Source organism: Trifolium pratense, linkage group LG7 (genome assembly GCF_020283565.1).
Source record: "Trifolium pratense cultivar HEN17-A07 linkage group LG7, ARS_RC_1.1, whole genome shotgun sequence".
Taxonomy (NCBI): Eukaryota; Viridiplantae; Streptophyta; class Magnoliopsida; order Fabales; family Fabaceae; genus Trifolium; species Trifolium pratense.
The window spans coordinates 49572531-49595334 of record NC_060065.1 but is presented as its reverse complement, the minus strand read 5'-3'; the positions used below and the strand labels follow the sequence as shown (position 1 = coordinate 49595334).

General features: G+C 32.6%; 1 protein-coding gene and 1 long non-coding RNA gene across 3 annotated transcripts; both read right to left on the bottom strand.

The window, feature by feature from the left end:
• Positions 1-9348: 9348 nt before the first annotated feature.
• On the bottom strand, positions 9349-11745 carry LOC123898249 (receptor-like protein EIX2). The gene has a single exon (XM_045949155.1). The coding sequence runs from the start codon at positions 11743-11745 to the stop codon at positions 9349-9351; it is 2397 nt and encodes a 798-aa protein (XP_045805111.1).
• Positions 11746-16190: 4445 nt separating this feature from the next.
• LOC123900137 lies at positions 16191-20843 on the bottom strand. 2 transcript variants are annotated; one of them, XR_006805808.1, is made up of 8 exons: positions 20226-20843; positions 20110-20132; positions 19862-19879; positions 19284-19379; positions 18415-18511; positions 17143-17212; positions 16906-17040; positions 16191-16581 (listed from the first exon to the last, which is right to left on the bottom strand). It is a non-coding gene; the product is annotated as an uncharacterized LOC123900137 (long non-coding RNA). The 2 variants fall into 2 exon arrangements; XR_006805807.1 differs by lacking the exons at positions 17143-17212; positions 19284-19379 and having other exon boundaries at positions 16195-16581.
• Between the last annotated feature and the right edge of the window lie 1961 nt (positions 20844-22804).

Below are 22804 nucleotides of genomic sequence, written 5' to 3'. Positions count from 1 at the left end.
ATTTTATAAAAAAAAAATAGAGTAAATTATACCTTAAAAAAAATTAGAATATTTACAAACCAATACAAATAAATCAAGATTTACATGTTACCTATAAACTAACTTTTTACTAAAGATAAATCACATAACTAGATTTGTCACTACTCCCAATTCTGCACACGAGCAAAACCTAAAACACTAAAAAAAGTACAAGAATCGAATTAAGATAAATGCTCGTATAAGAGTTGAATAAAGATACATGTCTAAATAAAATATTGAATTCAAGTGATTAATGAACTTCCCATATTACGGATCGTTCGGTAGAATCTAAATTCAAATTCTATGAAATTAATTTTTTACCAAACTTTACTTTTTTAATTTGCGGCTGAACCCCAAATTATCGGACTCATTTCTTGAAGCCCAGCGTTTAACACCAAAAATAAATAAATGAAAACATTTGATCTCATATCTCTATAAATGTTCGAGTCTCAACATGCTGGACCAAACTCATCTAAACTTTCGCTTAATAAATACTCCATTCGTTTCAAATTATTTGACGTTTTAGAAAAGAAAAAAAAAAAGTAAGAGAATAAGAAAGTGTATTTTTGCACCTTATTTTCCAATTATAACCTTATTTTAATTCAACAATATTTTTTTTGCACACACTTTCTCTTTCCAATAAATTTAATATGTTATGTACCAATTTATTTTTTTTAAAAAAACAAACTTTTATACTAAGAAGTTTAGTAAAAAAAAAAAATACAATAAAAAGATTTAAAATAAAAAGATTTTGTAATTCTGTTTTTCTAATACATATCACATTCACAGCTGCTAGTATTTAACATGCGCTGCCAATTAAGGGTTTTTTCACTTTGCTTGCTTGCTTGCAGTTGCAGCCTTCAACATATAACTTGTTCCCTGCACATCACCATCACTTCTCAATTCTCATCTATATATGTAAGTATTCAAATACCTATACGTACCACTATCATGTTAGGCTAATGGGTGTTTATTTAATCATATATCATTACTGTATGCCAAGTTGCCTCCCGCTTTGAGAGATGCCGATTTGCATGATTTTGACTTCTTATTCTTCCTCATTTTTCAATAATTTTATTTTGCTTGTCTAAGCCAAAAAAAACCGCACAAAATTTAAGATTATTCAATGTTTTATACCCGCTCTCTTAAGACTAAGAGTCCTACTTTAATTGAGACTTGAGAGATAACTTTAAAAGTATGTTTATAAGTGGGGCCAAGCCGCCAATGTTTTAAATTGTGCTCATGATAGAGTAACGGTTGCGGTTGTTGCTGTCATTGCGGTTACCACAGCGTGCAATGAGTTGTTGTTGTTGCGGCATGAAATCATTTTAAAATTTCATAAATTATATAGAATGACATTAGTATGCCACTACACTATTTACTCACTATTGCAAAGCCTTGGTTTATTCCACAAGCACTAATTCGAATGTGCTTAAAATATACGGTTGAGAGATTAAAAGTAACATTTTTCATTAGATTTGACGTGAATTAGAATTTGAGTTTCATAAATTTTATTTTTTGGTGTGAAAACTCGAACGAACATAGCAAAAAATCGTCTGAAGCAGTTACGGAGCTTACCGCAACAATACTACGACCGCAGTTGCGGATGCAAACCGCAATTTAAAACCTTGAGTGGGGCTATCTCCGGTGAGCCAACAACGAGAATATCTCGGGACACCTGGCAAGGCACAATCCTTGTGGAGATTCCCGACCCACGATGGGATAGTCATTCTCGAGTTAGACGGAGGATATACTCGAAGAGGAAGCAGAGAGAAAATAACCTAAATAAGAACATTTGGCACCCATCGTGTAGGGATGGCAATGGGTGCCCATGGGTGCGGGTTTGATACTACCCAAACCCACACTCATATAATCGGGTGCCACCCAAACTCAAATGTTGTTCGGGTGGAAAAATGAAACTCACACCCACACCCGCTGGGTTCGGGTTTTTTCACCCAAACCCGAAACTCGTAACAAGAACACACATAATTGACATTATCTGCTCAAATCTGACCCGAACTATGTTTGATGAAATGCAAAATGTAGCATAATTTGGTAATATAGTTTGTAAATTTCAAAATAATTTCTTTTTTTACTAAACAATTCATAAAATGTTATCATCACTACAACATGCACCAGTACAACATTCAAAATAGCTAATTTAATATATAAACGGATGGGTGAGTGGGTATCGGGTGTGGGTTTGATACTACCCAAACCTACACCCATATATTCTGGTGCCACCCAAACCCAAACCTAGTCAACTCGGGTTTCGCCCGTTGACTTGGGTTTGGATTCGGGTGGGTATATCGGGTTTGGGTTTTGCTGTCATCCCTACCATCGTGGAGCCACAGTAAAGCAATTTCCTGGCCACATCATAAGTTGAAACGATAGTCAAAACCCGAATGTAAGAAAATGGAACCCTCATGGTGATTTAAGTCTCCCTGGTGGCTTTACGTCGCCATAAAGAAACCTTACAAACTCATATGCAGTAGCAAGTCGTTGCTACTGGCTCATCTTTAGGGTCGTATTGCATCTTGAGTTTGTAAGGTTTCGTTATGGTTACATAAACATCGAGGCTTATCGTTGTGAGGGTTCCATTTTTTGATGGTGGGGTTTTGACCATGTTTCAGCCTATTATGGGGCCAGAAAATTGCTTCACCGCAGCTACACTGTGGGTGCCAAATGTTCTTATCAAATGTAGTTTAATTTAATTTATTATTGTTGGTTATTTGTATATTATAAGAATATATAATCGGCTAATCTTCTCTTGTTATAGCATCATCACTGAAAATGTTGAACCGTGCAACTTCTAGTTCTAGTAGAAATGGTTCTAATGGCTTTGACTGCAACATATGCTTAGAGAATGTGCAAGAACCAGTGGTAACTCTTTGTGGTCATCTCTATTGTAGGCCATGTATTGACAAATGGTTTACTACCCAAAATGATAGGAAATCACCACTACAATGTCCATTATGCAAAGCAAAAATTTCAAAACAATCCCTTGTTCCACTATATGCAGGTCGTAGCCAAACAACATCAACTTCTTCTAAAGACAAATCCCTTCTTCCAAAGAAGGGATTTGTTGTACCACTACCACCAGGACAACTTGGTCCTCCTTCATGCTTGGCTGATGTATCAAAACCACGAGGACCTCATCGAGAAAAAGCGCCAGAAGTTCCTGGTTGGGATATACCTGTGAGAGATCCTCAGCAGGATAGATTGGAGAGGTTGGAGAATATGATGGAACAAATGATGTTATCTCAGAGACAAGCACATGGTCGCCTTGAGCATGGGCTGCATGTTCTCTATAAGAGAGTCCAGAGTCCAAGTTTTGTGGAAATCAAATCCATGTTACCTACAGACATTTTTGATGTGGAAATGATTAGATACTATGGTTCTTAATTAGTGATTTTATTTTATTAAGTTTGTTTGATTTTGTCATTGTTAGTCATAATGATTCAAAGGAGATACCCCTGCTGAATGATTTTAAGATTGGATTTGTTTTTGAGTTAACATGATCACTCTCATGTTTTGTATAAATTGTCTTTAATTTGTTTATTTATTCTTTTTAGTACTTTTAATTTCTTTTAACAATATTGCTTACTCTCTTGCTTAACAATATTGCTCCATTACATTTTACAATATACTGTGATATTCATACATCCCCACAATTCAATTATCAAGATTCTGTTGTACCAAACCACTTAAATTATCCTTTTCACTCTTAATAAATTTATTAATATATATATACAGTCGTATATGTGTCCTATGTTTTTTACATTAGCGATTTCTTCATGTTGGTGTCTGTTCCGTGTCCGAGTCTGGACTTTATGAAAATCTTATTTTCTTATTTTTCGTCTTTTAATTTTTTAGTTTTATCCTTGTAATAATTCTGATTTCTGTGATCATATTTTTGTTGTTGATCTATTATGTTAGATATGATACTAAGAAGAGTTTGTTGTATTCGTGAAGATAAATTCTTTAGGAATGTGACTATATGCCTCAAATTTTACATATAATTGTTTATTATAAGGATTTGAAATTTAATTCTAAGATGATTAGCATGAACAATCTGATTATTATAAAAAGCACTCTGCATCTTTAACCATTGGAGAGCACCACATGCAAAGAAAAGATGTGAAAGCAAAATCAAGATTACAATGTTGAGCATCAATACTCAAAATACTCCTTTTAAAGTTATCACACCAGCAGGAATCCGATTCTGCATAAAACGCCAAGCAAACACTGATACCTTTATCGGCATTCAGCACCGCTTTATTCCAAACCAACGTAGTAGAATTCAACATTGGCTCCAACACCTTTTTTTTTTTTACAAAGGCTTCAATACTTCTAAGCACACATTAAAGATTGATAAGCACCCTTAACGGTAAAAATATCTTAGTGTAAAAATCTCCAATGTCACTTATCAATCGCATTTGACTAAAAAACAATATTATGAAACACGCCACAACACCCTTTCAACATCTCATTTTCCCACACAAATAGAGGACGCCTCCAACTCTACCCTCCCACACCCCTCTGACACCCCCTAATAGTTCTCTTCATCTTTCTCATTGCATTGAATCAATCTGTGTTCATTGCTAGACATGGTTTTGTGAAATGTGGTTAAAGATAAAAGTATAAGTAAAAGAAGTGGCATTTGTGAAGTAAGAATGGTCTTCATGAGATATGTTTGTATGATTATATAAATTGGAAGACTTGGAAGTTTGAATTATGTGATAAGAAAAATTGTAGTTAACCCTCTTTGTTATAGAGAAACTATTGAGAGTGGATCAAAGTTTTATAGTTTAGAATTATACACGCTTGGACGGTCAAAGGGTAGCCTAAAAGTCAATGATGACAAAGTCAATGAGTAGGTACATTAATTACACGCGTAAAAGGGTTCGAAAATTTCATATAAGAAACAAATACTCACTCTAGTTCTTTTTAGAAGAAACAATAAATTTCTTTGTAAGAAAAAAAAAATTATTTTATGTTTATTCAATAATTAATGTATCTGATCTATAATATAAATTAAATACATTAATTATTGAATGAACCTAAAAAGTCAAAATTTCTTATAAAAATGACATGAGGGAGTATATCAATGTTAAGCAATTTCTAGCATTTTGCCAAGAAGAGAGATAAGGGGCCTATTTGTTTGAGATTTTAAAAAAATTATTTTTCTTGAAAAAAAGTCATTTTCAAGAAAATAGATTTTCTTATTTTCCGTCTGTTTACTATCACAAAAATCTATTTTTTCAGAAAATGATTTTTAAAAAAAAATAGATTTTGAAGAAATTGAAAATAGCTTTTCATAAGCCTAGAAAAAATAATTTTTTTACTAAAATGATTTTTGAAAAAATCTAAAACAAAAACAAATAAAATTAAAAAAATCTGAAACAAACGGGCTCAAAATTTCCATCAAACAAGCTTTCTGAGTGCACATGATCATTCAAGTAACAATATTATATATGTACTTACCGTAAAAAAATATATATATATTATATGTACTTGACAATTTTTTAATGTTTTTGTAAAATACTTTTTTAATGTTGATGTTTTTTTTTTGAAATGGTCAAAATTAATATATTAATTGTTAGTGTTAATATTTTTCAATTTTTCCTGGACTTGAACACTTTTCTTTTATTGTTGATTAGTATATAAATTGGGAGTAGTGATCTAGGAAATTGAAAAAAAAGCCGGCAATAAGACCTTGCCTAAATGAATCTTTGCCAGTTACGACCAGACTAGAATATATGACATTTTAAAGTTTGTTTCAGCACAATCAAGGGAGAGAGAGTTGGTGTATAAAGATTAAGGGCGGTATCCATTTATCTACTACTCTTAATGTATTAATAGTTCATAATAATCTTTATAAAAATGCAGAAACGAAGATGTATTGCTGTATCGTAAGTTTCTACAGCAGCATGCATGCCAGATTGTGCAGGATGACTGTCTTGGATTTAATTATTATTTTTTTCTGGTCCTTTGTTGAGGCTATTATGGTCTTTTGAGGAATATTACTATGTATATTTACCAAAACAAAGTTCCAAATTATGGAAAAAAGTTTGTATATAAGGAAAACAAGGAACTATCTTGTTTGTAATCGTTGCTTCATTTAGTCTCATATGTGAATGTACATGTCTGTACAGATGTGCACTGGTTTCATCAGAATGTTAGTGAAAGTCTCAAAAAATTGTAATATTGAAGGTTCTTTTTAGTATTAATTTATTTTTCTTATATGAATGTGAGATCCTTTCCATAAAGAGATAGGCATATGAAATTTAGTTAGACTGAAGTTTCTGTTGAAATGTCACATGCTAATTGCTTGAGTAATGTAAAATGAAAATTGTTGAGCAAACTAAGTTTCATGATTATACTTTTTAGTTACCAAATTAAGATGGCCTTTCCCTCGCATGCATGCACCTGTTAGATATATTATTGAGCCCCAGAATGTTGAGTTTGAATGTTTTGAAGAATAGGGGAATCCCTGCTTCCATTGGTCATTATATGTACGGATAACATACACTCCTTCGCCATCTTCTCTAGGACATCATTTACAAATAGTGAGCAGCGACCAATGGCAGCAGGGTTTCTTGGCCATCTTAATTTAGAATAAACTGATCATCAACATTACAATCCTTTTTTTGGCACCCATCACCCTAACGATGCAGTCCGTGATTGAAGATCACAGCGCAACTGAGGTACAATGCGGTGAAGGATCTCGCTGCACCAGCAATATTGTGACAACAATTGTGGTTACACAATTTGAAACCATGAGTTCTCATGCCAGGAAACACATATATTCTATTGGATTGTATAATTACTTGTTCTTCCTAGAGAATATCCGCTACTTGAATGCTGAAAAGTTCTTCATAATACAGAATAGGAGTTCCTTTGAATGAATTCGATACACAAACCTGCAATGCATTAATATCATTTTTTTCACTAGACAGTTTGAATTTTATTTGAGAAGTCAAGATTCTTAAACAGTAAGTTATCAAGAATATAATTAAGCCATCTACTAAAGTAATTAATTAGCATAACTAAATGCATAACCAAATGATAAGGTTTTAGTTGGGCTTTTAGGCTGTTAGTTATTTCTGTTTAGTCAGTTAGTTTAGTTTTTTCTGTTATTATTTCTGTTGGTTTGTTTTACAGTCTCATTCTCATATAAGTAACAGAATGGGATCAGTTTAGAATCAAATCCATAGAGTTTGGAGAAGATGTGCATGGATAACAAAACTCCATCTGTTAGCAAAAAGAATGAAAATGAGGATCAACCACCAAGTTCTTCTGTGGTGAATGAAAAAGAGGAGAATCCGCAACCACGTTCCAGAAAGAACAAGAAGAAGAAGAATATGGAATTCCCGCATTCGAACGCATCTCCGTGATCTTCTTCATCTTGTCTAAGAGTCTAAGACATCCAATTCAGTTAGGCCAACTTCAATGGAAGGGTTTGCCAGACACATACACTGGTCTTCATCACAGTCCTTTTCTCGTGATTCGACCAGTTGGATTAGGGAATTTAAATCACAGAAGTGGTGGCATATACATCCCTCCTGCTTCTCTCAACAACATAGCTTCTTCACTTAACCAGAGTTTGAATCTGCATTACCAGATTGATATTGACAAAATCGTCAGTGGTGAAGATACAAGAACTACTCTAATGATTCAAAGCATTCCTTACAAGTAAGAACAAACAACAACTTGATCAATTTCTTTGATGAATTTCTTGATGACTTTTGTGTGTTGCAATTTATTTTAAGTTATACTTCAGAGATGCTGCTTTTGGAAATTAAGGAGAATCACCATAAAATTTATGGAACTTAGTTATGACTTCATCTACTTTCCAATGGACTCAAAAGTATGCTATATATTTTTTCAATTAGGGACTTAGATTTTTATTTGGTATTTCTGTTTCCTAATGTCTGTTTATGCTGACAGAATAACTGTAATTTGGGTTATGCTTTCATCAATATGCTCTCTAATTTACACGTCGTCCCGTTTTATAAGGTTATTATACTTTTCTCTCTATATTTCAATTTTCCTGTTCATAGTTTGTAATGTAAAAAATATGAGTAGAATTATTCTTTTGATATGATTTTCAATGCTAGTTTTGTATGTTATATGTTTGATTAAATTTGAAGGATGAAAATTTATGCAGGCTTTTCATGAGAAGAAATGGGACAACTTTACTAGTGACAATGTTGCTACACTTGCTAAGCATTTTGAGAAAAGGATGCACAAGCCTAAGAAACTAATGATCAGGTAGTTAAAATTTCACACAATTTCTGACATAATTAGCATTTTCATTTGCTTAAATTATAATTTTACATGGTTTTGAGTACAGCTTGGTTTTGCTATGTTATGTATGCATTCTCAGTATCACTTTCAATTGGTTAATATATTCATGTAACTTTCAAGTGCTTGTCTAACTATTTCTCTCTTACCATCTAGGAACTATTTCCATCCAGCAACTTGAATATATGTCTACGTCAACCGGATGGATCGTGCTAAAGTGATTTTGTTGGATAATTCCAATGGCGTTTTGGATGAGAAGCTTGAGAATGGTCTAGTACTGCTAAGTGCTAACTACTGCTTCATAGGTGTTTGTTTCAAATGTAGTCAAAATCTGAATATACATATCTGTATAGATTTTCATTTCATCAGAATGCTATTGGAGTCATATAAAGATAAGCATATAAAATTTTGTTAGTCTGAAGTTTCTTTTAAAATGTCAAATGTTAATCTCTAGAGTCATCTTGAAATGCAATAACTACATGAACATATTACCATGTACCACCGGTACCAGGTACGGAACGGCCCGCCAAATTTCGTAGAGTTATAGCTGTCAAAATAGCTTAGTCTATATGGAACGGCCAGCCAAATTCGAATCCAGTTTATTGAAGATATGACAATATTGGTTTTTTACACAATGTAGAGTTTGAGGCAGCTAAGCTTTGTTGAAAAATTATTTTCAATATCCAATAAGATGACAGATACATAACATGAGCAATAGTTTTTGAATGAACAAAAACATTACAATTGACAAAATGAACAAAAACATTACAAAAAGTGAAAGATAAATTCAGCAACAACAGTGGTATCACAATTTGGCTCTTTTTTGAAAAATCATAACCATGATTTGCAGGATCAATCAGCCACATGATGCATCGCCTGATAAAACAGGTAGCAAAAGTTATGCATAGAATAACGAAATAAAGCAAAATACTTTATATTTTGATCAATGAAACAAGTCATAGATAAATTATGATCAATAAAATTGTGAAGCAGGTTTCACTAACCTTCACTAGCAGGAGCTCAATTTCTGCGAAAGCTATTTAACTTTACCATCAAAGTTACATAGAGCTTGTCACCCACTCCATCAACAAACCTAAAGTACGCATGCCTCCATTTCCTAATAAGAAACAAAGAACCACAAATTCCCCAGAAACCTGCTGCAAATCCAACTCCCATGCCTAGATACAATGATTCTCTTACAGAGTCATTATCTGTAGACGGAGTTGCATTTTTAGGATTTTCTTCTTCCGTGGTACAATTATTAAGAGGAACTCCGCATAGGTCTGGGTTTCCAATGTAGCTTGATACATTAAAACTTTGAAGTTGAGTTCCAATTGGAATTTTCCCATGAAAATTGTTGCAAGATAAATTTAAATAACCCAAAAAGTTTAAGAGAGCCATGCTTTGAGGAATTTCACCGGAAAGCTTATTATTGGAGAGATCGAGAGATTCAATATTTTTCATGCCTCCAATTGTCTTTGGTATTGTTCCAATCAAGTTATTGTGAGATAAGTTTAAGGATTGAAGTTGAACAAGCTGAAATAATTCCAATGGCACTTTTCCAGACAAGTTATTTGCTGATAGGTCAATAGTTTTCCTATTTTCCAAAAGTTCAGGTATATAATATTCTTGACCTTTTGTAAACAAATCAATTGAACCAACAAACACATTTGACTCCTCCATATGAAAAATAACCATTTCAGTCAAGTTGTAGATGCACTCTGGCATAGATCCTGAAAGTTTGTTATGTGCAAGGTCTAAATGAAACAAAGAAGATTGATTGAATAACTGTGTTGGAATAGTCCCTTCAAATTGGTTACCTCTCAATATTAATACTTGTAAGTTTTGTGACATCTTGATTCGTATGGTTCCTGAAAATTCATTTTCTCCCAAGTTCAAGAAGTTCAATTGTGTCCAATCAGAGACTTGCTCCAGAACTTCACCAGATAGCTTATTACTCCACAAGTTAATGGATTGTAAATTTTTCGAGTTCTTCCAACTATGTGGAATTGATCCTGAGAAGGTGTTGTAAGATAAATGAACTCTATTGGCATTCGGTGATATGTTTGGGAGCCCTCCTGTGAAATTATTGCGATACAAAGATAAAATATATCCCTTTAGTGTTAGGTTTGATATGTCCCCAGTCATCGAATTGTTTGACAAATCAAGTGAATAAGATATTCTTTCTATAAGGCTTGAAAACTTGTTTGTATCTACCAATGAAATTCCCGAGCTTGATAAGTCAAGATATTGCAGTGACTTCTGTGTATATATCCAAGATGGAAAGTTTGGGCCTTGATTTGTATTGCTCAATTGAAGATTATGGAGTTGAAAAGGAGGAACCCAATCCAAATCAAATTTGAATACAAAATTTGAACTACTCAAGTCTAGTGAATCTAAATTAGAGAGTTTGGAAAAAGCTTTTTCTGAAATTTCACCAGAGAAATTATTACCACCAATAGATAAGTAATTTAAGGATGAGAGGTTTCCTACAGTTGAAGGAATATTGGAACCACTTAACATGTTACTGTTGAGATCAAGGAGTTGAATATTTGGTAATCGGCCCATTCCATCTGGAATTGAACCTTGTAGTTGGTTAAAAGAGAGATCAAGGAATCTCAAATTTTGAAGGTTTAACAAGCATGAAGGTATCTTACCATGTATATTGCTACCATAAATGCTAAGATCGGTGAGGTCTTTGGTGAGATTAAAAAACCCATTAGGTAATGGGGAGGTGAAGTTGTTTTCAGAAAGATCAAGTGTTAGAAGTGAAGACAAATTCAAATACTGAATAGATGGGTTGATGATCAAGTTGTTCAATTTACAATCATGCAAGTGTAATTCTAATAGTGAAGGAAGTGTATTAACAGCTTGAAGCCAATTGGTTTCCTTATGAAGATCAATTCCACTAAGGTTGAGATATTTCAATGAAGAATGTGGAGAAAGCCAATCAAGATTATCCATCTGAAGAGTATTAGGGACAAAGTTGTTGGATAAGTCAAGGTACAAAAGGTTAGATGCATGTGTGATGTTGTGTGGAATGGTTGTAAAACTTATCACATCAAAATCATTTTCGCTCAAATCCAAGTAACTGAGAAACTCAAGTTCTAGAATACACATATTGATTTCACCTTTCAAAGTTCTAAATGGTAATTTGAGATCAAGTTTTGTAACTCTGTTGGTTATGTTGTCACAGGAGACTCCTTCCCATGCACAACAATCTTTTTCGGTTGACCATGTTGATATCTTTCCATTATAACTATCATTGATTCCCTTTTTGAAGATTAATAATGTCTCTTTATCTTTCTCATTGCATCGAACCAATTTTTGATCATTGATTGACATGCATTTGTGAAATGTGGTTAAAGATAAAAGTAGAAGCAAAACAAGTGGCATTTGAGTAGTGATAATGGTCATCATGAGTGATTGTTTGGATTAGAGAGGAAGATATAATTCAAATGGGAGTATGATTTGTATGAGATGTTTGTATGATTATATAGATTGGAAGAATTGGAAGTTTGAATTACGTGATAAGAAAGTATGTGGACAATAGTTTAACAATATCAGCTTTGGTTTGTAGAAGTTCCAAAATTGGACAAAAGCAGAGAACTGATTGTTCGAAAGACTTTGAAAAAGAATGAAGACTTAGAATTATAGAATTTCTTTGAACCACATGTTTTAAACTTGGTGCCTAATTATTTGTAGTTTATTATTATTGGTAAAATGTTTGCTTTACATTTGGAATTTTGTATTCTGTGATAAGAAAGTATGCGGACAATAGTTTAACCATATCAGCTTGGTTTGTACAAGTTTTAAAATAACAAGAATCGTAATATTTTGACACAAATTTCCGATAGCAGGTTGTGTGGCCTCAAATAACAGCTTTTAACTGAAAATCGGCTGCTTAAATCTGGCGACCAACTAACCACATCTGTCTCACTATCCTGCATCTGCACGCCTGCTAAAACCTTGAACATTTCTGCAGCAGAAACCAGGTCTTCCTGGTTAAATTCCCTCTGTCCGTCCCAGTTTCAGTCTTGCGAAAAACCATCTCTGCAGTGTTTTTCTGCATCTGTCGTTACTAACATGTACAAATCAGGAAACTGTTAGCATAACAGTTGTTCCCCGTCCAAAAATCCATCCAGAACAAAATACTTTATCCGTTACCGGGCTCTCTTTGAATTACATTGAGTGTATAATGAATGAGTTGTAACACATTATTATATTCATTAGTCATCGACCATACATAATTTTTGGGTTTTAAGTGTGTCATTAAGCCTCACATCACCTATGTATAGGTAAAATATTTGATATATAAGACATATAGAGATGAGACGTGCCCCCTCCCTCTTCTTTGACTCTAGAGTATAGGCCCACTGTTTTTTCCGATGCTCCACCGGACTCTCAACATAATTAACCATATATTTAAATTGTATTAACAATCAATATTATCATTAAAATTTGTTGTAAAATTAATTTGTCAAAGTAGCTTTGCCTTAACCACATAATTGTTGTGACTATATATATTGTATGGATGGCTTTGGTTTACATGACATAGCACATTGTGATGCAAGTGGGGCTGATTGTTTGAAAAGAGAAATAACTCCAAATAAAAAAGACTTTGTAAAAGAAATGAAGACTTAGATTTATGGAATTTCTTTGAACTTCATCATGTTTTAAAATTTATGTCTTGAAGTGGGACTGTGATAAAGAAGCAAGAAAAAAAGGAGAAACATCCAAACAAGAAGACTTGGAAAATTAAACAACGAAGTCTTCATGAAGACCTAAAAATTGTATGGCAATGATGCTTAGAATTTAGTTTATGAAGACCTCCTCTTATAATGGAAAAAGGAAGAAAACTAAAATGAATTTGTCCCTAGGATGGATCTAAAAACTTCAATTAATGGTGCAAAATCAAATACTATAAATGGTTATATAAATTAATAACGGTTTTCAAATACCGCTAACTATTTATTTTAGTTTGATTTATTGCACATGTAATTAACTGATATATTGCAATCAGCAACGAATTTTTTATTTTGTTTTCTGAATATTGTCATTTCATATAGCCTTTCAAATATAATGATACCAAAAAAGAAATGTATATTTTTTACCAACAAAAAAAAAAGAATTTGGTGGCGGAGAACCTCGGTCACTATTTTGCGGGCTTTTGAGACTTCATTCAAAGGTCATCTGATATTTTGCTCGCTGAACTGTATGATATCTACAATAGCATCTTGCTTGCCAAATACAATGGGATTGAAAAACTTGTCTGTTACTCTGACTCTTTATACTGTGTTAATCTCCTCAAAGGTTCCGAGTGGACGAGTCAAATATCATATTCATGCTGTGTTGACCCAAGACATAAATGAACTATTATCCCAAACTAATATTTTTCTTTATCACACACTTAAAGAGAGGAATAAATATGCAGATTTATTCGCTAAACTTTGACCCTCCACAGATGCCGACCTCTGAACTCATATTTCTCTTTCGGAAGACGTTTGTGGGCTTCTTCAAAACGATGCAATGGAAACCTTATTTCTTTGTTAATAGTTTTCTATTTTTAGTTTGTTTATTCTTTCTTCCTTAAAAAAAACCAAATATATATTTTTTATATATGATTTTTTCCAAAAAAAGAAAGAAAAAAAAGAAGAAAAGAAATACTAATAAACGTAAGGAAAACACATGAGGAAGAATATACACAAAAAAATTCGAATCTACTCCTACCTATATCCTTATCCTAATAACTACCTAATTAATAATCACCGTTGATAATAAATAATCAAGGGTCACCAATTAATTCACATACTCCTCACGCATTATTCACCATTGCAGAAATAAAACACTGCAACAATTTCAAAACACTCTCAAAATTTCTGAATCACTTCTTTTTTTTTTCTCTCTCTCGCAAACACTTTTTTCTCATATCTTCCAATTTTCCATCTTAATTTTCCCTCACTTTCTCGGTTCTACAAACCCTAGCGCTTTTCTTCCTTACCGGCGACACATGGAGATGTCAATGGAAGATTTGCGCTCGTTCGAAATCCTTTCAATGATTCTTTCCGCCTTTTTCCGTTTCGCTCGATCTCCTCGAATACCGAAGAATTCTATACAAATTACGCCTACAAAACCTAGTTTCATGCTTGCTTGTTAAGGTTTCTTCTTCAAATTTCTATTTATAGCTTTTCGTTTAATTTTCCCCCTTTTATGCTCGAAATTGAAAAAGATATTATTGCATTTGTCAAGTATTTGATGTTAGTGTGAATTTGTTTATCCATATTTTGGTGTATGGTATGCTTCTAAGGTTTGAAATTGGTGTATGATATATTTCTAGGGTTTGAAATCGTGATCTGGAAATAGGTTAGGAGATTATTGTTTTTAGAATTTCAGAGAAAAATCTTGTTCTATTTGCTATTTTGGGGGAAAAATCGTGATTTTGAAGTTTGTGTGGTGTTGAATTTTGCATTTGGTATTTTTGGGGAAAAATTCAAAATGGGTGGAAAGTTGGAATTGGGGCATCCGAATGTTGGTGCTTGCTGCAATCCAAGAGAGAAAGGAGCGAGGATTATACTTCGACACATTAGAGCTCAAGGGCATCCCTACATTGAGTTACGCGAAAATGGAAAAAAATTCATATATTTCTGTGTTTTATGTCTTGCTCGATGCTACAGTGATAGTGTTGTGTTTGAACACTTGAATGGGAAGCTTCATAGGAAGAGACTGGCTTCTGCTAGAAGTACTATGATGAAGCCAAATCCATGGCCTTTCAGTGACGGTCTTATATTCTTTGATGCTTTGGCTGAAAATGATAAAGTACAGGAAACTGCAACTGCTGACCAAAATAGATTGTTGAAGCTAATTGAAAGTGGTGATGATAATAATAGTCGTGCTATTGTGCCGTTTGGTGAAGAGGCGCAGTCAAATGTTGAACCAACTAGTTAGGAACCCGTGCACCGCACGGGCGAGAGTGATTGTATTATTTGATTAAATACAACACTTAGACAATTGGTTGTTAACATAACACAACCATATAATAAAGACATTTAATAATATAATTGTTGTTATAGTTTTTTTTGACTAAATACAACACTTTGACTAAATAATTGTTGTTATTTATAAAACCTAAACTTATACCCAAAAATAAATTGTACCAAAAAAAAAAACCTAAACCAACAAAAAAACAATAACTTAAGAGTATCATCCGGATAATTAAAGTAGATAGAGTTCGAACTAAAAAACATATAAACTACAACATATCAAACATTTACAATAGTATATATTATAGTCTCCCGTGTTATAAGAATTGAACAATAAAGAATGATAAAAAATTTAACTATTAACCATACAATAACACAGAATCGAGAAATAAATTACTTAATTATAGGATTTATTTATATATAATATCAATAATCTATATTATAGTCTCCCGTGTTATAAGAATTGAATAATAAGTAGTAACAAAAAGTGAACAATAATCTATACTATAGTCTCTCGTGTTATAAGAATTGAACAATAAAGAGTGACAAAAAATTTAACTATTAACTATACAATGAAATGACATGGAATAGAAGAACAAATTACTGGTATGATTTATATATATATAAAATATCAATAGTCTATATTATAGTCTCCCGTATTATAAGAATCAAGTATCTTTCATTTTCTTCTCTCTGTAACCACGTTTTAGGTTATTAGGGTGACAAATAGTGTTTTTCATAAATGGTTCGGTCAATGCATATAAATCAGGTAAATGGGATGATAGTCATTTTTTATGCAATTCTTTAATTTTATGATGCAAATGGGTTATGGGATGATTATAATCATTTTGTAAGCACCGTGTTTAATTTTATGATGATTATTCTTCAATTAAAAACTAATAATAGTAGAGTTAAAATAGGAAAAATGATATGAGAAGGTTACAACAATGGTACGATATTTAAGGTTTCAGTGGAGGGAGATTATCATCATAATAAAATTAACAGATTAATAAACGGTGTAAGTTTAAAGGGGAGGTGTTTGTCTATTTCAATAGACTTTAGGCGAGGTTTGTGTCTATTAAAAACTTAGGGGGTGTTTTTGTCATTACATTAGAATTTAAGGGAGGTCATTGTAATTTTCCCTTAATTATACAATATGACATATGAATTTAAAGAAAAGATATATCCTATTGAGATATCACAGAAGCCGCCACATAAAAATTTGGTCATCTCCCAAGAAGTTCAACCTCTTCATGATAAACTTTTCTTGCTCCTGCCATATGCCCCGTGAGTAAAAAAAAAATAGTCACAACCAAAGAAGAAAACATTCATTCAACTCATACATGTTTTTTTTTCTTTCCTAATTTGAAACATGTTAAGTTAACAAACAAAAATGTAAACAACAGTGCAAACTAAAACTCGGCCAATCAATCCAAAACATATCTTAAGTTTGGAGGACACAATACTTAATCCCAATAAAATCCACATATTAAGATGTGGTTTGTCCCAAAGAGCAAACACTCATAAAAAATCTTACTAAAAAAGTCGAACAAAACAACAAAAAATTAAATCATAGTTAAAAAGTGAAGACACTTACTTATGTATAGAACTTGACAAATGTAGAGTGTGTAGAATTTGATTTAAATCCTCCCACAATGAACTTTCTTAATCTGCATATATTCTCCTTTTTTCCTATAAAACTTTCTTAATCCGTATATATTCTCCTTTTTTCCTATAAAAATAAACAAAACACTGTTAAAATATATGCAAGTCTATTTGAAAATGAGAAAGTATAAAATAGGCTTCAAAATCAAAAAGATTAATATTGGCATACCTCATGTGGCTACTGAGTAGATAGAACCAGATAAGATATATCAATTGAACTTTCTTCTTTGCCTCCTCTTCTAAAAAAAAAGACACAATAAATAGTCATAAAAAGACACAATAAATAGTCATTCAAAGTCCACAATGCATATTCAAAGGGAAAATAGTACTGACTAAGGGTTATATTCATGAAGCTATCTTGTTGCTTTTCCTATGAAACTACAAATGAATGGTTCAAACCCATATCTCAATCAATTGCAAACTGCTAAAATACAATCAATAATCATGAAACAATTAATTAATAATAATAAAAATGAACTTGACGATAAACGCAGAGGCTGCAGTTTTGTGTTTCTTCAGTACCATAAAAGAACATAAGTTCCTAGAATTAACTACCATTGTGAGAGAGAAATCCAAAATCATACAAAAAGTAGTAATAATAGTAAAATAAGGTTAGAACACATCAAGGAGATTTGTACCAAAAACAAAAAAAAACACGTCAAGGAGAATAATCTGCAGTTTGTAACAATGTACTCAGTTGTATTTATAGCATATATGGGAAGCTAGTAGGATAGCCTAATTACCTAAAGAAACAACAATGACAATGTTAACTTTTATGCTACCAATTAACTGAGATAGTTACAACTTACAACTAACTGCAAGAATTTAGAACACTGCAAATACTATAATCATGAGTTACGCTTAACAGTTTGAACTCTGGAGTATGATTTTCATATTCCTATTAGTTGTCTTTCATAAAATACCAATATAAGCCTAGTCTGGTAATCAAAAATCAGCTAAATACAATAGAGTGTTTGAAATTGTGTGATACTTTCTTAAGCCAACAATGTGAAGATATATCTGAAATCATAATTTTTATAGCATCCGGGCATAGGGGTATGGAGTCCTGGTGTGAAGAATCAAAATGTTATAAAATCGAACAATGTTATTTTTGATGAGGATAACTATTGCATTGTGAGAAACAGGGTGTGCAATGATCAATTGCTAGTCTAAATGAATCTACAAAACCACAGGGAATGTAGATGGTACATTCAAGAAAGACACAACTGATAGTAAAGGAAATATGTTTAAAATCTCAGATTAACATTAGAAGAGAACATACACAATCAAATCCATTCTAATCACATATCAATGTAAACACGGGTTGATTAACATGTGGTAAAATCAAACCACTAATCTGAGTAGTTCCAATAAATCTAATCAAAGTACATAAGAGAATTCATTGTTACAGAACTAAAGAGGTTACAACACATACACTGACCTAGTATTGAGATATCACATACACCACCACATAAAGAACTTGGTCATCTACCAAGAAGTTGAACCTCTTCAGAATAAACTTTTTTTGCTTCTGCCATCTACAATTGTGTAAAAAAAAAATTAGTCACAAACAAAGAAGAAAACATTCATTCAGCTCATACATGTTTTTTACCGAATTTGAAACATGTTTTTCTTCTCCCACACAAAAGGACAATAAAATTATTAACCGAGAAAGTGAGCACCAAGTTTCCATAATTCAAAAACTGTGGAGTTGTGGATCAATGTTCAGTATATAAATTGAGCAAGTTCATATTTTGTATAGGACCGTTAACAAAGATGAATGATAATTAACAACAAATACAAATCTTCAAAATTATTGGTCTGATATAGACATAGGGTGGAGGTTTTAGACATTCACCTTTGAAATTTTATAGTGATATTATGAGGATACTATATTTGTTTCACAAAGAAATCAAGAAAAGTACTTGGTATATACAATAACAATGCTGCAAAAGTGTAAACAGCAAATGGAAACAAATAAAAATTTAAAATGTCCATACTCAATACACACACAAAAAATAATCTTATTAAAACATGTCAAATTAAATAAAATAAATGTTGGTAAATTAAATAGAAAAGCTACAGTGAAAAACAATACTCCAAAGCCATTGTGTTCTGTATTTTCACTCAAAACCTCTTGAAAGAAATACTTGGTTAGAAGAAAGAGAAATGCATTTGCTCTAGTATTCCACTGTGTGTCTCTGTGTGTTATGCATTTTCAAGTTTCTACATAGCTCAGTGAAAAACAATACTCCAAAGCCATGAGTTGAATGAGAGAAAACATAGATCTACCACCAAATCCATCAATACCTCTTAACAGCACCAACGATTTGATGAAATTGATGAATGAAAAAGAAGGCAATGTTCTGATTTTATTCAACTGCAAAGTAGTGGCTTATATAAAGCCTTTAGAAAAAAAAGAAAAAAAAACTAAATCAGTCCACTAACTGATAATGTGGTTTGTGGATAAAATCAGCTAATTTGAATTCAAATTAAAAAGAGGTTGCTATCAATATGGATAATTTGAGAAATTTTAGGAACTCAGATTTTCCAACAATCCAAACTTATCTACCAAAAGTCCAAAACAAACAAAAAAAGTCAATTATTAAAGTTTGAAAAATCTATTTCACAATAACAAAATTTCCCTAAACCTGATTAATATCATGAATACACCATCAAATGAATGGAACATTTCTTCCATCTAAAAAATTCCGTTCCTTCTAGCTAAAAAAATCACAGGTCAACCATATGTATAACATTGTTATAAACCATGCATCTAAATAGAAAACCATATAAAAAACACCAGAAACCAAAACTAACTTGACAACATACACAATACAATTAGTCCTAATCATATTTGAATGTGTTCAGAAATTCAAAAGAGATACCTTGCTGTTTGGGGAGCTCTTTTAGAAGAACATGAAAAAAATAATAATAATGAAATGAGTCAGTCCCAACAATCAAAACAAACCTAACTAAAAAGGAGCAATTTTTGCTCCTTCAATTTCTGCTTGAATTCTAATTCTAATAATATTGAATTCTGAACCTAAAATCAAAACAAAAACATAACTGCTCAAATACCAAACATCAGCTAAATACTACTAAAATACAATCAATTAAAGTTCAGAAAATTTACCCAATCAAACCTAATTTGTGAACCTGGACAAACAATAACATTCCAAACAACAACAAAAAATCAGAATATGAAATCAAATGATGAAATAAGGAAGAGATTGAGAAGCAAGTTGAAACCTTTCTGCTTTAAGAAGCTGAAGAAAACACCACACGATGCCGTTTGATGGTTCTTGAAACCGTTTCTTCAAACAGGTCGGAGGGTACGACTCTAATTTGTGATTCAATCGATCATGCTCTTTTCCCTTTATGTGAAGGAGGCGTTAGGAGCTTCAAGGAAACTGAAAGAAGAGAGAAAGCTGAAGAGAGAGGAATTGAAAACTAAGAAATAAAGTGACTCATGATATTGTAAAAGAGTGGGAGAAATTGAATTTTGAATTTTGAATTTTGAAATTGATTCAGAAAACAACAGTATTAGCAGCATCAGCTCTGCAATATTTGGCTTGAGAGAGACAGATGAAAGGGACGGGTCAAGCTGCTTCTGAAGCATGAAGTTCTTTTTTTTTGGCCTAAAGTAAATGCAATAAACCAACTGGGTTATGTTGGGCCAAGCAGCAATGGACTGATGTTTTTTGGCCCATTTGTAAGGAACTTGAAGGAGGGAAAAAATAATTCAAAATGGTGGCCAGAAGAAGTAAACTTTTTGTCATTTTGTCCAGCTAGGATTTCGTCTGCAGCCCTGTATGATTGACACCTGGCAAAAATTACCTTATAGCTGTGTTCAATGTGTGTAGTTAGAATGATTGCGACGGATGATACACAGGCTGATGGTTCTATGTTGGTGATTCCATGTTTGAAGATTGCATCTGAAACTGTTGATGTAAAAGTTAAGAAAGTTGGCTGGGGAAAGATTTCTGCCAGGTTTGCTGAGAAGTATGGCTCCTCAAATGGGAAAGAAATTAGAAGGATTTGGTGTGAATGATAAAGTACTATGGACAAAATACATTTCTTTTTTAGTACATAATTTAAATTACAATTATATAATAATACATATTACTCTTTATCATTATGGACTATGTATAGTGGATAGAATTTGGCTCTACCACCTCCCTCGAAGCTTATGCTTTTCTGTATCTGTCATTACATTCCATGTACCCTTTCTTCAATCCAAACTTTATCATTATGTACTGTTTCATTGCTTGAATTGTATTGATAATATATCACAGTTTCTTATTTGTCGCTCTGTTATATCAATTCATAACGGTGTATTGACACTTTCAATTGAAGATGTCTTGGATTTTCAACACATGTCGGTGTTGGTGTCACCGTGTCAGTATAAGACGGACGTCGACCCGTGCCGGTGTTCGACGCTCACCCGGCACCGACACATGTGCTTAAGTTCAATAATTCAATTTTCTCAAATTAATGGTGTGGTGTTCGGTGTGTTCCATGTTTGATATGTCTAAAGTTCATCTTATGATTCATTTAAAATAGCTCATTTGATACTCTTAACTAGAAGATGTACATTGTTTGTAGCAAAACTTGAATTTTCCATCTTGGAGTACCTTCCTAAACTAAAATAAAACAATGGTCTGAAGCAATTTTCATGGGTACATTAACCAAAGAAGATATGGAATTGATGGATGCAACGAGTGCAAAAAAACAGAGAGGGAATATGGGTGCAGGAATTAAAGAGAGGGAGAGAGAGAGAGAGAGAGAGAGAGAGGGGGGGGGGATAGGGAAGGATGTGCATGAAAAACAAGAGGAGTTGGAATCGATAGTTACATGTGCGGGAAGCATAGAGGCTTTTTGCGTGAAACAGTAGAAGAAGAGAAAAATAAGAACACAATGCACGAAACAGAGAGAGAAAAAATGCAGTTATAATTAAGAGTAGATGATGTGGAATAGTTATACAGGTGTTGGTTTTTTATTGGGAAACAGCAAAAACTGCACTTAAAGAACTGTGTATAAGTTTTGTCCTTTTTTTACATAAGCAAAATTGAATTATAAAGGAGTACAAGGGTACTCAAACCCTTACAATTCAAAACAAACAATTATATGCTTTGTAAACATACAATAGGATTAGTGCACCAATCCGAAAAAAACTCCTTCAAAAAGTTACTCCGTATCAATGCCATGCCATTGATGTAATTATTAAACATGTTTAAATTATGCAAGACTCCTTGTAAAACACACGCAAGAAACATATGAATTTATCTTAAATTTGTGAGCTTGAATTTGTGTATCAGCATATTAAATATTTTTACAAACTTTAAACATATGAATATTAATCTTGATGATAGTATTTTTATTTTGACAAAGATGATAATATTATGTTAGTATTGTGGTTCTCCATAAATATGATGTTTCATTTATTCACTTTAAAAGATGAATTTCTAACCATTATATAATTTGACAAAAAACATAAAGTATTGTCATTTTTAAAGTTGGCATGAGATACATGAATTTAAAATAGTACATAATTTTTTATGGTTGTGTAGCTTAAAAGGGTTAAAATGAGTTGAAGGTCCCGAGTTTAATTTCAGACAAAGAAAATATTAATCGAGCAAATTCTGAACTAATATTGGCCATTTCAAAATGGAATCACTTGGGTTGATCTAGTGGTATTGATTTGGGACATTGAAGTGTGTTCCTCTCAAAGTCTTATGTTTATTTCCATCTAGTGCCAATTTCAACAGGTTAGTTCATACAGAGTAAAAAACTCCGACTTTAAATGGGACCCCTGCAAGTGAGAGGTG

What these genes read in the sequence shown, in the direction of transcription:
- LOC123898249 (XM_045949155.1), bottom strand. Translation starts at nt 11,745, where the DNA reads ATGACCATTATCACTACTCAAATGCCACTTGTTTTGCTTCTACTTTTA.